This window comes from Sinohyriopsis cumingii, unplaced genomic scaffold (genome assembly GCF_028554795.1).
Source record: "Sinohyriopsis cumingii isolate HCF-2022 unplaced genomic scaffold, ASM2855479v2 utg002964l, whole genome shotgun sequence".
NCBI lineage: Eukaryota > Metazoa > Mollusca > Bivalvia > Unionida > Unionidae > Sinohyriopsis > Sinohyriopsis cumingii.
In genome coordinates this window covers 274,271-287,030 of record NW_028316353.1, presented here as the reverse complement: position 1 = coordinate 287,030, position 12,760 = coordinate 274,271, and the positions used below count along the sequence as shown (strand labels likewise).

At 33.4% G+C, this 12,760-nt stretch overlaps 1 protein-coding gene across 1 annotated transcript in view; it reads right to left on the bottom strand.

Moving 5' to 3' along the window:
* Positions 1–12,760, bottom strand: part of LOC149769950 (autophagy-related protein 16-1-like) — an 85,180-nt gene that overhangs the window by 22,651 nt on the left and 49,769 nt on the right. The window contains exon 14 of the mRNA XM_089949627.1: positions 7,241–7,325. Within this exon, the coding sequence (XP_089805753.1) occupies positions 7,241–7,325 (85 nt within the window). The remainder of the gene's footprint in view (positions 1–7,240; positions 7,326–12,760) is intronic.

Sequence of the window (12,760 nt, the reverse complement as noted above, 5' to 3'; positions counted from 1 at the left end):
CACTGAATTCAAATGTAGGATTCAATTATAAGTGATTCATTTTGAAAACCAAAATGTACAATTTCCCCCATCCTACCATCACAATTATTATCAATCTGTGACTCTGCTACTTGATAGAAAAAAAAATGGACAAATATATGAAGGAGAATGGAATAAAATTTTGTTAAGAGAGTGATATACCCAGAATGGAATAAAATTTTGTTAGAAGCGTGATATACCCAGAATGGAATAAAACTGTGTTAGGTGTGTGATATACCCAGAATGGAATAAAATTCTGTTAGGTGTGTGATATACCCAGAATGGAAAAAAATTTTGTTAGGAGTGTGATATACCCAGAATGGAATTAAATTTTGTTACGTGTGTGATATACCCAGAATGGAATAAAATTTTGTTAGGTGTGTGATATACCCAGAATGGAATAAAATTTTGTTAAGAGTATGATATACCCATAGATAGCTTATGATTTTTTATGGTCAAGATATTCATCATCTCTTGTAAGATTGAAACAGTTTATCAATTTAAGTAGGATACAGAATGTTTCAGCTTTGCATATGATTTTAGAAAGGTCTGACATTTGTCTGTTATTTGTCTGCTAGAGAAATTTGAAAAAGTGTCTTTACCAGCACCCTCTAGGTTTTTTTACATTGTATATTTAGCCTCCTTATTTACCTCCTCTGGAATTTGTTAATATACTACTTGTTTGTCTTGCTTCAATATAAAATGAATTATATTGATTTTATTGTTAAAGTAAAACTAAGGTACCTCAAACAAAATTGACCTGAATATTCATTTTCATTCAAGTGACTTACTAGTCCAAGTCAAGATCATTTTCTTGTCAACTACTGCAAAATCTGAAACAAGCTAAAACTAGTACAGAAAAATTGATACTGCAGCACTTATAAAGTCCTGGTGTGACTTTACAGTACTTATACAGCAGTTTACATTATAAACCATACATGCATGTCCATAATTTGGACCAATATAGGGTATCTCTACAGTAGTTTATATTTTTTAAAAATACACCAGTCTCAAAAATAGAACCAATCTAGGGAATCTCTACAGTAGTTTACATTTATAAACCATACATCAGTCTCATACATAGGACCATTCTAGGGTATCTCTACAGTAGTTTACATTGTAAACCATACATCAGTCTCATACATAGGACCATTCTAGGGTATCTCTACAGTAGTTTACATTGTAAACCCATACATCAGTCTCATACATAGGACCAATCCAGGGTACCTCTACAGTAGTTTACGTTATAAACCATACAGCAGTCTCATACATAGGACCAATCCAGGGTACCTCTACAGTACTTTACATTATAAACCATACATCAGTCTCATACATAGGACCATTCTAGGGTATCTCTACAGTAGTCTACATTATAAACCATACATCAGTCTCATAAATAGGACCAATCCAGGGTATCTCTTAAGTAGTTTACATTATAAACCATACATCAGTCTCATACATAGGACCAATCCAGGGTACCTCTACAGTAGTTTACATTATAAACCATACATCAGTCTCATACACAGGACCAATCCAGGGTATCTCTACAGTAATTTACATCTACAAATCATACATCAGTCTCTTAAACAGGATAAATGTAGGGTATCTCTACAGTAGTCTACATTATAAACCATTCATCAGTCTCATAAATAAGACAAATCTAGGGAATCTCTACAGTAGTTTACATTTACAAACCATACAACAGTCTCATACATAGGACCTATCTAGGGTATCTCTACAGTAGTCTACGTTATAAACCATCTATCAGTCTCATAAATTGGAGGGGCCCAGAGTGGCCGAGTGGTCTAAAGCGCTCTCTGTTACAGATCACTGCCATCTCACCTCTGTCTGCACCAGTCTGAGTCTCGTATTCAACCAATGGGGGTATGTGAGAAAGCTTGCCAGTAGCTTCTCGTGGGTTGGTGGTTCTTTCCGAGGTTTTCCCAGGTTCTTCTTCCAAGATTAATACTGGCTGCCATGTATAGCCTATTGTGTGCTGAAAAATGGCGTTAAACCCCACAACAAGAACAACAACATAAATGGGATAAATTTAGGGTATCTCTACAGCAGTTTATGTTATAAACCATATACCAGTCTCGTACATAGGACCAATCCAGGGTATCTCTATGATAGTTTATATTATAAACCATACATCAGTCTCATAAATAAGAACAATGTAGGGAATCTCTGCAGTAGTTTACATTTATAAACCATACATCATCAGTCTCATACATAGGACCAATCTAGGGTATCTATACAGTAGTTTACATTATTATTACATACATAGGACCAGTCCAGGGTATCTCTACAGTAGTTGTCAGTTTCATACATAGGACCAATCAAATGTATCTCTACAGAGATTACATTATATGCCATACATCAATCTCATACATAGGACCATTCCAGGGTATCTCTACAGTAGTTTACATTATAAACCATACAGCAGTCTCATACATAGCACCAATCCAGGGTATCTCTACACTAGTTTACATCATAAACCATTCATCAGTCTGATACAGAGGACCACTCCAGGGTATCTCTACAGTAGTTTACATTTATAAATCATACATCAGTCTCATAAATAGGATAAATGTAGGAATCTCTGCAGTAGTTTACATGATTAGTACATGCTAGAGTTTCATAAATAGAATAATAAGTATAGTATTTGCCTACCACTCTGGCAGTTATTAGCCATCTTCCAAACTTCAAGGATATATTAAAAGAAGCATGAAACTTATTTATTATTTCATTCCTCAATTTATTATTTCTTAACTGATTGTTGCCAGAGTGTCTCAAACATTACCGTGTTCACATTTCAAACCAAACTGGAGTTTCTTTACTGATATGGTGGCCACTGTATTTGCATGGGTGAATATATTTTTTTTCAGACAACAGAAGTGATGCAGTTAATCCTCTTCAATAAAGTCCAAATAAGTCCATAAATTTTCCTAGCTTCAGGACTTAAATCCCTTGGAACCAGAAAAGTGCAATGAGAAGGCTTATTGTTCACCCTGAAAAAATCTGTTTGGTTTGAAATGCAAACATGATGATAGCGCTAGGGGCTCACTGGCAACGTTAAGGTTAGAAATGATGAATGAATGAATGAAATGACTGAGTTTTGCGTATTTCTGTATATCTTTAATGCTTTTTGTTTTTAAAATCACAAGGGGATATGAACTGGCATGTGAGAGGTAAATAATACAGCATAACTTTCATAGCTCAACACAGACTGCCTCCCCTTGCTCTGTCTAGAGTTTATGTGCATATGATGTGCCATTAGAAACAGGATTATGTATATTTTAATGGATTTTATAATTTTTACTTACATGTATTTACATAAAGCACTAAATAAATTTTTCTCTGATTGATATACACAGCCTTGCTGCCCCCCCCCCATCCCATTATATTCCAAATATAAACCCAACTGTTAGATTCTGGTAATGTCACCTAAAGATGGCAATAAATCTGGAAAAAAATTGCAATAATTGCTGAAAACTACACTGTTTTTTGTGTGTAATAATAGTGACTCATTTGAGGTCCAGAGACTGGAGCACCCATCTATGTAGAAATCTATGTATATGGGTTTAACCAGGATCATTTGATATCATGAGACTCAAATGCAAGAATGAAAATGTGGTAGGCCACTGTTAAACCTTTTTCCCATACATTTCTATACTTAAGTTACAGTGTACTGCACATTTCTATACATAAGTTACAGTGTACTGCACATTTCTATACATAAGTTACAGTGTACTGCACATTTCTATACATAAGTTACAGTGTACTGCACATTTCTATACATAAGTTACAGTGTACTGCACATTTCTATACTTAAGTTACAGTGTACTGCACATTTCTATACATAAGTTACAGTGTACTGCACATTTCTATACATAAGTTAGTGTACTGCACATTTCTATACTTAAGTTACAGTGTACTGCACATTTCTATACTTAAGTTACAGTGTACTGCACATTTCTATACTTAAGTTACAGTGTACTGCACATTTCATGATGGCATGTATCTTCAATACATTTCTACTGATCTCTATTTTTCTCTATCCGTTCAAATGATACTTTAAAAATTAAAAAATTTAAGAAAAGCAATGACTTCTATTTTTTAATTTTCTATTTCCCTTCATGTTATTTCTGAAATAGAATAATACAGTACTTTCTGTCAGGAGACAGCTGTGATATCAAAAATATGTAGATGACTTAGAATTTCTTTGTATCAGAAGAAATAACAATGAGCTCCACGTTACAGCACTAGAATAAAGGTGTTAGTATGAGATACATACAATTTTTTTCCAAAGAGTTATTTATTTATTGATCAATTTATTTATTTATTATCATCATCTACATGTATGCAAAAATGTTGTCTATTGTTACAGATCATTAAAACAGTGCTAAAAGAAATAACTGAAAACTGAATTTTCACACTAAGGTATGATACATTTGTCAGACCTAAAATGGCTATAATTACTGAACATTAATCAGGCAAATTGCAAACATTGTAGTGATACCATATATATATATATATATATATATATATAAAATTTATAAATAGAGATAAAGTTTTATTAATGTTTTTTTTAATTATGCATAATGCACATTTAAAAAAAGATATATAAAAAAATGAATAAATCTTAAAGTTAAAAAAAATAAAACTAAAAAATAATAATATATTATATCTTAATATATTATTAGCGAATGTTCAATATTTCATCAGAACTCAATTTATATAGCAAAAATGATGGTGTGCATAATACTTATAATCAAGTATTTTATAAATAATTAATCATAATGTATTGAGATATTGTTTTAAAAAAGCACTTTCATTTTTAAAAAATTAGTAAACATATTTTTATGATATTAGTTTATACATTCACTAGTTAAGTTATTTTGTAAATTAGAATAATATAAAAATATTCTTAGCTAATTGTGTGTGTGTGATTTGGATTTTTAACGTAGCTTAATAATTTTTCCGTCATATCGCTATGATGTCTGCAGTGTGGCACTTTATAGTGATGTCAAGCACTGGGGCATCATGACGCAGACATGTAGCATGATGTCCCACCCAGTCACATTATTCTGACACCAGGCCGACCAGTCGTAACACTAACCCCTTAACGCTGAGTACAAAGCGAAGCAGCTGTTAGTACCATTTTTGTAAGTCTGTGGTATGACTCGGCTGGGGATCGAACCCACGACCTCCCGCATCCAAGGCAGATGCTCTAACCAGTAGGGGAAATAATTTTTTAAAAAATTGATTAATGAATGTCATATAGTGTTTTGAAATTTAGACCTTTTTGATATACCATATTAAGATGGTGAATCCAATAGGTTTCCTTTAGCAGACATTCCATCTCAGAATCAGCTATAAATATATTATTATAAGTATTATGCACACAAATTGCACATGCTGCAAGGGAAAGAAGAAATACATCTGGTACATGCCAGACAGAACTCATGTGTGTCTTCCCTTCCTTTGAATGTTTTCTATTTACTGCACTGAGAAAACAAGACTGCATGTCTCAACATTTGAAAGCAAACATGTATGAGCAATAGCATGTTGTACCATGCAGTCTACATAAACCAAGTCAGAAAGTGATAAATTTCACAAAATATCAGCCAAATTTAAAGAATAATCAATACCACCTGTATATGAATGCTTATTTCATATTATGTTTTGTACAGAAGCAATGCTTGCAAACTGGGAATACCTATCAGTGCCAATGGGAATTAATGCACAAGCGTTAATCCCCTTTGTTAATATATAGGCAGGAAAAGATTATTTTTTGTCTTTAAGCAGGCTGAATTCAAAAGACAGCAGCATTATATCCTCATGATGATGTTATTGGGCAATGTATTCAAAGGAGAAAAGGGCAATGGTTTATAGATGTCTGATCAATATCTTTAAAAATTCTATAAAAAATAAACATAGTTAATTTAGTTCATTATATGACGTGAATGGATAAAAATTAGACAAATAATTGTGGGAACTGATGAAGATTACTAACGCGAGAAATATTGTTTTTCAATTCAAGGTTTGCAACACTGCAATTAAATCTGACCCTGCTTTGTCATAATGTTGTCTCAATGTGACCTCAAATAGCAAAAGAGAGAGAGAGCGAGTTTTGTCCAAAAATGTAAGAAAAAAATCAAACCAGTCACTAAACTAAATCTCAAGACCTTTGACCCATCTGGTATGGAGTTAAAATGAATATGCACATGCAGTTACCATATGAACATGTGAAATACTGACTTTAGTTAAAATGCTAACATCATTTAAGAGATAGAGTTGTGGACGGATAGACAGTTGCAGGGTATAATTAAGTCCAATGACATACATACTATTTCTGATATCTGATCAATTATGTTATAAAGATAAAGATAAATGTTTAAAAAGCCAGTTAAAAATCTGGCTATATACAAACAAGACAAATATTTTAAATTTTTCTGCTCTTGTGTTGATTATATACAAACCATTAATTTATGACTCGGCCGAGGATCAAACCCATGCCCTCCCGCATTTGAGGCAGATGCTTTAACTGCTAAGCCACCGGAGTGGTCCAGGGGAATAAAAATTACTTTACTCATTAATGAATAATATAATAATATTCAATTTTCTAAGTTCTAACATTTTCTGGAAATAAGGCTGCAATGTTCACCCAACTTTTGAAAAGCATATACATATAACCAAAATGAATCCATTTTATCAAATATATTCAAAAATCAACAATTTCATCTCTCTGTATTTTCGGCTTACTTCTGACAACTATTTGTATGGAAGCTACAGACAATGTGCATGCCGTACCTCATTCGACTTGAGATTGTTTTATTTGCTGTACATCTTTTACCTATTATTATGACAGGATTCAATTTGTATGACATATTTTTGTTGAATATCTTTACCAGTTTAAGTAAAACATTGTTATATGTATTTGACTTAAAAATTGATAATGCTACTGGACATACTACCTGGATATGCCCATCAGCTAAAACTGATGTACCACAAACAGGTATGATTACACAGTTGCCAATTTTTTTTAAGGTTTGCAAGCAGTAAACTAAACTAAGCCTTTTACATGTAAAACATTGCAGATATAGAACTGCCAGCTTTTGGCTTGAACATGTCCTTTATATTCCAGCAAACCTTAGAACCTGGCAAGCATGTGATTCCTGAATCAAACAACACATATATACTGGTAATACTAACTTACCATAAAGTCTGAGAGACTTGGTTCATTCGGAGGTCAATAACTTTCAATGATTCATCTCTGCAACAACATAATAAACTACCTCTGTCTGAAATAAAAAAGATTCAGAACTAAACTGTACAAATTCAATTTAGATCATTAATTTACAGAAATTACACTGAGAATGGAGACTATTTTAGACTTGTGAGGCATCAAACAGTAATGTCACATGTGCATCACAATTACTTACCACACTGGTTATTTTTGCATGACTACAAGTCCATCCTCCAAGTTAACATAATCTGGCAAATATTATATGCCTTAACAAGTGCATGTTCCTCTTTCAGGTCAATAAAAACAGCCATGTAAACAGCATGTCTCTCAGTCCATTCCAAGCAAGTCTTATGAATGGGAAATATCTTCTAAAATATACCTAGTACATCATGATTTTCTCAGAACCTACTACCACATTTGTACAACTTTGTGGTTTAAATCTGTCTAAAATGGATCTTACATTCTTTATATTGAGTATGATGGAGAAGAGCATGAACATCCATGGTGGCGATTTCACAAAACAGAATACAGGGAGCTAACTCATTTAGTATGTACATACATGTGTTGGGCAAACTGTGTAGGACTTGTCAGTGTGTGCTGATTATCATAAGATTAAACCTGACAAAATTACATTTCCCAATTATAATTTTCTAAGTGCACAGTACAGACATTACGCTGAGTACTGTGTATACTTAAGAGAGTGTTTTCTAGTGATAAGTCCACCTAAATGCTTCAAAAGTTTAAAAGGCAGGCTTTGGGAGTTTATAATAAAAGAGTTTGTCATAAATGCTATATTTGTAGCATAAAGGACATGTTGTAAAAGAAAACAATCATAATTGCAGAAATTTTGTGCAATAGCCATAATAACACATTTGAAGATTATGCACAATGCATGACAGAAACAACCAAGATTTTGAAGTAACCAATCTGCAACTAATAGCAGTACACTCACAAAGTACTTCCAAAAGAGAAATGTACCTGCAAATAACAAAGTCTGGATCTGTTATAAAATAACAAGTTAGGAATAATATCTAACACTGTACTAATGCACAAGAAGCATTAATTATAATTTTTGCAACATAAAAATAAATAATCTGCATATATATAGTATATTTACTTGGGTTGAAGCACAAAGGCATTGGTGGCACTCAACAGTTTCACATTTTGCATAGGGTTAGAATTTTAAAGAAAAGGAATTTTCCTGGCTTTCCTCTCTGGTTATACTGGCATTTAAAAAAAAAAAAACAACTTGTACATCTTAGGTATAGTGTATACAGCTTGGCCTTACTCCAGATGTGCACCTTTCAAAAAAGTGCTAGCTCCACTTGGTCATTTTCACTTCCTGATCTTCAGAGGTAAATTGTATAAAAAAAGTCAATAACCTTTTTTACATTTGATATATTTGGTAATTCATTCATTGCACTTTCAGAAGCTGGTATTGTCTTGTCTGCCAAAATTCATTTTCCCTATTTTAATAGTTGCTATGGATAGTGTACTTTAGACTAATTCAGGCTGATTTTTTTTAGCACAAGGGAGCAATCATTTTAGTTAGCAGTGTGCTTAGATCATGTACAATTTCCAAAAGTACAATATCCAAAGAAATATCATCCACATTACATTAATGCTGCATATAGGTATGCCAACATTCTCTCCATTGTGCATCTTTTAAATGATTGGTGTAATATGGGTTATAGAGTATACAGCTTGGCCTTACTCTAGATGTGCACCTTTCAAAAAAGTGCTAGCTCTGCATGGTTATTTTCACTTCCTGAACTTCAGAGGTAAATTGTATAAAAAAGAGCCGATAACTTTTTATATATTTTATATATTTGGTAATTCATTCATTGCACTTTCAGAAGCTGGTATTGTCTAGTCTGGCAAAATTAATTTTCCCTATTTTAATAGTTGCTATGGATAGTGTACTTTAGACTAATTCAGGCTGATTTTTTTTAGCACAAGGGAGCAGTCATTTTAGTTAGCAGTGTGCTTAGATCATGTACAATTTCCAAAAGTACAATATCCCAAAAAATATCATCCACATTACATTAATGTAGCATAGTGGTATGCCAACATTCTCTCCATTGTGCATGTTTTAAATGCAAACAACTTCACCTTACATACATCATTCTCTCAAAAGTACATAATAACTGGTGAGAGCCCCCATTATTGTTCTTAATTTGTGCCTTCAGTGAAGCACTTATGTTCCTCCACCCCTGAGAACTGATAGTTACTGTCAAGTTATGTTCTTTTATCTTGAATAAGACAAGAATAGAATGTTATTAATATTACTGAACTTTTTGTATTCAGTATCAATATTGATATTTTTGTACTGCAAGAAAATTATTGTGTACTGCATGGAGAAGAATGATTGATTGATTACAGGGCATCCCTGACAATAGCTGACCATGACATAATTAATTAAAGTCTTTTTGCTTCTTCTTTCCCTCTGAATTACTGCAAATCATGTAAAGTTTGCAATTTTCGTATCACAGCCAGCTTCTAACATATAGTATACATGTCTGTGTATCACATGCAGTAGGCTACTGAATGATGCCCAATGACATGATGACAATTCTGACATGTCTAAAGACATGAACATTTTGACATGCTTAATGATATGATCATTTTGACATGCCTAATGACATAAGGACCTTTTTGACATCCCTAAAGACATGATGACCATTTTGACATGTTTAAAGACAAGATAAACATTTTGAAATACCTAACAATATGACGTTTTTGACAAGCCTAATGAAATGATGACCTTCTTGAAATGCCTAATGATATGACAACCATTCTGATATGCCTAATGACATGATGACCATTTTTGACATGCCTAATGACATGATGACCATTTTTGGCATGCCTAATGACATGATGACCATTTTGGCATACCTAATGACATGTTGACCATTTTGACATGCCTAATGACATGATGACCATTTTGACATGCCTAATGACATGATGACCATTTTTGGCATACCTAATGACATGATGACCATTTTGGCATACCTAATGACATGATGACCATTTTTGGCATGTCTAATGACATGATGACCATTTTGACATGCCTAATGACATGACCATTTTTGGCATGCCAAATGACAGATGACCATTTTGACATGCCTTATGACATGATGACCATTACGACATGCCTAATGACATGATGATCATTTTGACATGCCTAATGACATGATGACCATTACGACATGCCTAATGACATGATGATCATTTTGACATGCCTAATGACATGATGACCATTACGACATGCCTAATGACATGATGACCATTTTGACATGCCTAATGACATGATGACCATTTTGACATGCCTAATAACATGATGACCATTTTGAGGAACTCTTGCTGTTCAACAGTATCAGAATTATAATCTACTCTTTCTTAAATTCTAATGAGAAGATGACAGACAGAGGTAATCATGAACATCAAGAGAAAACAATTATTCTTTTATTAATAATTACATAGTGATCCATTTTTTATTATTAAAGTACATGTAAATTTTGAGGTTGATCTATCTTTGCTTAAATCTGTCTGAAAAAATTCAATAATGATTCAAAGAAGTGTTCAGGGGTATAAGGTGTCTCACCTACCATAGTTACTCACTTATAAGTCAAATCAAACTGCAGACAAAGATCCCGAGTAACTGACTCATAATGTACCAGCAGACCAATGTATTTGTTTTTGTTCTACTGAATACTCTTCACAAAGTGCACAGACCCAGATCTGTCAGTTCATTATGCAAAGGCAAATCTAGGTCTGTGCAGTTTGAAGTTGGACTCAACATATAAGCAATGACTTTATTGTCGATGCCAGCAACATCACTATGGCAAAGAGAAACCAAGTTTTCAACTGAATACAGCAGCTCATACAGAAGATTATTAACATTACATAACAAAGCAATCACTGCCAATCATGAGATATCTATTGCACATCTCACCATTTTACACATAAGAACATAATTTAGTGATCAGTTTGTTTTTCTCTGCTCCAATCATCTTAGCTAATATTCATTATTGCCTTTTTTACTACCCTATTTTTATAAATAACACTGTCAGACATATCTGGATACGTGTATAAAATATACCTCTACTAGTAAGACTTTTGTCATGGTTGACTTCTTTCTTGTTTTTCTTGTTGCCATTGTTGTAGGAGTTTATTGCTACCACTGTTGTTGGAGTGTCTTGTTGCCACTGTTGTAGGAGTGTATTGTTACCACTGTTGTTGGAGTGTCCTGTTGCCAGTGTTGTAGTAGTGCACTGTTACCACTGTTGTTGGAGTGTCCTGTTGCCACTGGTGTAGGACTATAAAAGATCTGAAGTAGCTGATCCAAAAAACTGGGTGGGGTGGGGTGGATAATAGTACTACATGAATATGTCACATTGAAATGGTTGGTTTTCATATTCATGAATTCTTCAATAATTTAATCTTCATGATTCTGGGATGTCACTATAGCTACATGTATCTAAGTGCAAGGGATGCTTGTTACGTAGGTTAAGAAGGCTTTTACTTCTGGTTGCTCCTTGTCAGTAAGAGTTTTGTTGATCTTATCTGATTTTCTGTCAATGGCTGTTGCCACCATCTTTTTGGCAGCATTTGGGGTCAGGAATAAGTCTGAATAGGAAACACTATTCAAACTGACTAAACAGGAGGCTAAATAATCTGCACCCTGATTATGGAAGATAAAGGTGACACAACCGAGGCAAGAACATTAATCTCTTCACTCTGAATGTTCCTCGCAGTGAATATTGTGACCTTGAATAGACATCTGCCAGTTGCTGCAATTTCTACAGCTGTTTGTTCCATGCTGACTGCATTCTGGCGATGCCAGTGCAATTCTAGTCATGCTGGTTGCAATAGTCTTTACAGAGATTTCCTCCAAATTTATCTGACACAAATTCAAAAGTTATCATTCACAGAATTCTCAGATGGGTTATACAGGCATATTTGTTCACTTTTAAATAATTAGTAAAGATAGCAATAAATAAATAAACAGATCCTTCAGCTTATATGTACTCAATTTGTTGAAACTCTTTTAATCATGAAAAATAAATTGCAACTGGTATTAGATAAAAGTTGTAACAACTTACATCAGTGTCTTCCTGATGTCATAAATAATGAAAGAAATAACATCATGGTCAACAATAAAGATAAAACTATAAATAAAGTAAATGTTGTAAAAGAGAGAGAGTACAAAACAGCAGGTTGATTATGTATATCCTTTACCATATAACACAACACATGCAAACAGATTATTTGTATCCTTTACCATATAACACGGCACATGCAAATTGATTATTTGTATCCTTTACCATATAACCCAGCACATGCAAATAGATTATTTGTATCCTTTACCGTATAACACGGCACGTGCAAACAGATTATTTGTATCCTTTACCGTATAACACGGCATATGCAAACAGATTATTTGTATCCTTTACCGTATAACATGGCACATGCAAACAGATTATTTGT